Source organism: Oncorhynchus mykiss, chromosome 8, assembly GCF_013265735.2.
Source record: "Oncorhynchus mykiss isolate Arlee chromosome 8, USDA_OmykA_1.1, whole genome shotgun sequence".
NCBI classification, from domain to species: domain Eukaryota; kingdom Metazoa; phylum Chordata; class Actinopteri; order Salmoniformes; family Salmonidae; genus Oncorhynchus; species Oncorhynchus mykiss.
Genome location: NC_048572.1, coordinates 270,321 through 274,567, shown reverse-complemented (window position 1 = coordinate 274,567; position 4,247 = coordinate 270,321). Strand labels below are relative to the sequence as shown.

At 48.4% G+C, this 4,247-nt stretch overlaps 1 protein-coding gene across 1 annotated transcript; it reads left to right on the top strand.

The window, feature by feature from the left end:
- The first annotated feature begins 2,555 nt into the window (after positions 1 to 2,555).
- LOC118965589 (repetitive proline-rich cell wall protein 2-like) lies at positions 2,556 to 3,893 on the top strand. Its single transcript, XM_036986809.1, has one exon. The coding sequence runs from the start codon at positions 2,556 to 2,558 to the stop codon at positions 3,891 to 3,893; it is 1,338 nt and encodes a 445-aa protein (XP_036842704.1).
- Positions 3,894 to 4,247: the final 354 nt, after the last annotated feature.

Below are 4,247 nucleotides of genomic sequence, written 5' to 3'. Positions count from 1 at the left end.
TTGTATCCTCTGGGTTAGGGTTAGGGTTAGATATGGCCTTGTTTCCTCTGTGTTAGGGTTAGGGTTAGACATGGCTTTGTATCCTCTGGGTTAGGGTTAGACATGGCTTTGTATCCTCTGGGTTAGGGTTAGGGTTAGACATGGCTCTGTATCCTCTGGTTTAGGGTTAGGGTTAGACATGGCTTTGTATCCTCTGGGTTAGGGTTAGGGTTAGATATGGCTTTGTATCCTCTGGGTTAGGGTTAGATATGGTTTTGTATCCCCTGGGTAAGGGTAAGACATGGCTTTGTATCCCCTGTGTTAGGGTTAGACATGGCTTTGTATCCCCTGGGTTAGGGTTAGACATGGCTTTGTATCCTCTGGGTTAGGGTTAGAGTTAGACATGGCTTTGTATCCCCTGGGTTAGGCTTAGACATGGCTTTGTATCCCCAGGGTTAGGGTTAGACATGGCTTTGTATCCCCTGGGTTAGGGTTAGATATGGCTTTGTATCCCCTGGGTCAGAGATAGACATGGCTTTGTATCCTCTGGGTTAGGGTTAGGGTTAGACATGGCTTTGTATCCCCAGGGTTAGGGTTAGATATGGCTTTGTATCCCCTGGGTCAGGGTTAGATATGGCTTTGTATCCCCTGGGTCAGGGTTAGATATGGCTTTGTATCCCCTGGGTTAGGGTTAGATATGGATTTGTATCCCCTTGGTTAGGGTTAGACATGGCTTTTTATCCCCTGGGTTAGGGTTAGACATGGCTTTGTATCCCCAGGGTTAGGGTTAGATATGGCTTTGTATCCCCTGGGTTAGTGTTAGATATGGCTTTGTATCCCCTGGGTCAGGGTTAGATATGGCTTTGTATCCCCTGGGTTAGGGTTAGATATGGCTTTGTATCCCCTGGGTTAGGGTTAGATATGGCTTTGTATCCCCTGGGTCAGGGTTAGATATGGCTTTGTATCCCCTGGGTCAGGGTTAGATATGGCTTTGTATCCCCTGGGTCAAGGTTAGACATGGCTTTGTATCCCCTGGGTTAGGGTTAGATATGGTTTTGTATCCCCTGGGTTTGGTTTAGACATGGCTTTGTATCCTCTGGGTTAGGGTTAGGGTTAGATATGGCCTTGTTTCCTCTGTGTTAGGGTTAGGGTTAGACATGGCTTTGTATCCTCTGGGTTAGGGTTAGACATGGCTTTGTATCCTCTGGGTTAGGGTTAGGGTTAGACATGGCTCTGTATCCTCTGGGTTAGGGTTAGGGTTAGACATGGCTTTGTATCCTCTGGGTTAGGGTTAGGGTTAGATATGGCTTTGTATCCTCTGGGTTAGGGTTAGATATGGTTTTGTATCCCCTGGGTAAGGGTAAGACATGGCTTTGTATCCCCTGTGTTAGGGTTAGACATGGCTTTGTATCCCCTGGGTTAGGGTTAGACACGGCTTTGTATCCTCTGGGTTAGGGTTAGAGTTAGACATGGCTTTGTATCCCCTGGGTTAGGCTTAGACATGGCTTTGTATCCCCAGGGTTAGGGTTAGACATGGCTTTGTATCCCCTGGGTTAGGGTTAGACATGGCTTTGTATCCCCTGGGTCAGAGGTAGACATGGCTTTGTATCCTCTGGGTTAGGGTTAGGGTTAGACATGGCTTTGTATCCCCAGGGTTAGGGTTAGATATGGCTTTGTATCCCCTGGGTCAGGGTTAGATATGGCTTTGTATCCCCTGGGTCAGGGTTAGATATGGCTTTGTATCCCCTGGGTTAGGGTTAGATATGGATTTGTATCCCCTTGGTTAGGGTTAGACATGGCTTTTTATCCCTTGGGTTAGGGTTAGACATGGCTTTGTATCCCCAGGGTTAGGGTTAGATATGGCTTTGTATCCCCTGGGTTAGTGTTAGATATGGCTTTGTATCCCCTGGGTCAGGGTTAGATATGGCTTTGTATCCCCTGGGTTAGGGTTAGATATGGCTTTGTATCCCCTGGGTTAGGGTTAGATATGGCTTTGTATCCCCTGGGTCAGGGTTAGATATGGCTTTGTATCCCCTGGGTCAGGGTTAGATATGGCTTTGTATCCCCTGGGTCAAGGTTAGATATGGCTTTGTATCCCCTGGGTCAGGGTTAGATATGGCTTTGTAACCCCTGAATGCTGGTGTGTTGTTTAAGGTGAGTGTCAGGGCTGGTAAAAACAAAACAACTACCATTTCACCTGTCTTCTCCAAATTGTCCAGCAGATGGAGACAGAGGCGTCTAATTAGCCTTTCTCTAATGCTTTTCATTCAGGCTCAATTGGACACATCTACAAAAACAAAATCGGTCCTTAGTCTGTCTATGTGTTAGCGACCACCCCTGGTTAGATTCCAACCCTGCTATTCTTAACTGAGCTACTGGATGAGATCTATAGTGGGTGTATAGTGTGGTTTTAACCACTATTATATGATATAGATATTTGAGTCTGGCTTCCAAAGAGTTCTTGGTTTCTCCCATATGCAGTTTTCTATATTGTAGACATTCAATATATCATACAATGTTGGTGGTCTTCAGTTGAAAAACCTCCCATACTGGAACATCCCATACTGGAACCTCCCATGCTGGAACCTCCCATACTGGAACCTCCCATACTGGAACCTCCCATACTGGAGCCTCCCATACTGGATCCTCCCATACTGGAGCCTCCCATACTGGAACCTCCTATACTGGAGCCTCCCATACTGGAGCCTCCCATACTGGAGCTTCCCATACTGGAACCTCCCATACTGGAGCCTCCCACACTGGAGCCTCCCATACTGGAGCCTCCCATACTGGAGCCTCCCATACTGGAACCTCCCATACTGGAGCCTCCCATACTGGAACCTCCCATACTGGAACCTCCCATACTGGAGCCTCCCACACTGGAACCTCCCATACTGGAGCCTCCCACACTGGAGCCTCCCATACTGGAGCCTCCCATACTGGAACCTCCCATACTGGAGCCTCCCACACTGGAGCCTCCCATACTGGAGCCTCCCATACTGGAACCTCCCATACTGGAGCCTCCCATACTGGAATCTCCCATACTGGAACCTCCCATACTGGAGCCTCCCATACTGGATCCTCCCATACTGGAGCCTCCCATACTGGAACCTCCTATACTGGAGCCTCCCATACTGGAGCCTCCCATACTAGAGCTTCCCATACTGGAACCTCCCATACTGGAGCCTCCCACACTGGAGCCTCCCATACTGGAGCCTCCCATACTGGAGCCTCCCATACTGGAACCTCCCATACTGGAGCCTCCCATACTGGAACCTCCCATACTGGAACCTCCCATACTGGAGCCTCCCACACTGGAACCTCCCACACTGGAGCCTCCCACACTGGAGCCTCCCATACTGGAGCCTCCCATACTGGAACCTCCCATACTGGAGCCTCCCATACTGGAACCTCCCATACTGGAGCCTCCCATACTGGAACCTCCCATACTGGAGCCTCCCATACTGGAACCTCCCATACTGGAGCCTCCCATACTGGAACCTCCCATACTGGAACCTCCCATACTGGAGCCTCCCATACTGGAGCCTCCCATACTGGAACCTCCCATACTGGAACCTCCCATACTGGAGCCTCCCATACTGGAACCTCCCATACTGGAACCTCCCATACTGGAGCCTCCCATACTGGAACCTCCCATACTGGAGCCTCCCATACTGGAACCTCACATACTGGAGCCTCCCATACTGGAACCTCCCATACTGGAGCCTCCCATACTGGAGCCTCCCATACTGGAACCTCCCATACTGGAACCTCCCATACTGGAACATCCCATACTGGAGCCTCCCATACTGGAACCTCCCATACTGGAACCTCCCATACTGGAACCTCCCATACTGGAGCCTCCCATACTGGAACCTCCCATACTGGAGCCCCTGAAACCTGACAGTTTATGAATATATTTTTCTTGTCTAAAATGTGATCCACTTCGCACTGGTTTATCCTTATATCCAGAGTGTACCAGCATATCTATCAAATGTTTGTTTTGCCGATATGCTGAAATTACTCAGAATTGTTGGAAAATCTGCAGGAAATTATCCTTCACTAGTTAAACTTCAGACTTCATACTAGTATGTGGTGACAAAAGGGAATAACACTGACATCATTACTGGTCACTCATATATTAATTTAATTTATTTTTATTTCACCTTTATTTAACCAGGTATTTATATATATAACCCTAACCCTTTATTTAACCAGGTAGGCTAGTTGAGAACAAGTTCTCATTTACAACTGTGACCTGGCCAAGA

Excerpts from the sequence above, each read along its gene's own strand:
- LOC118965589 (XM_036986809.1), top strand. The coding sequence starts at position 2,556 with ATGCTGGAACCTCCCATACTGGAACCTCCCATACTGGAACCTCCCATA.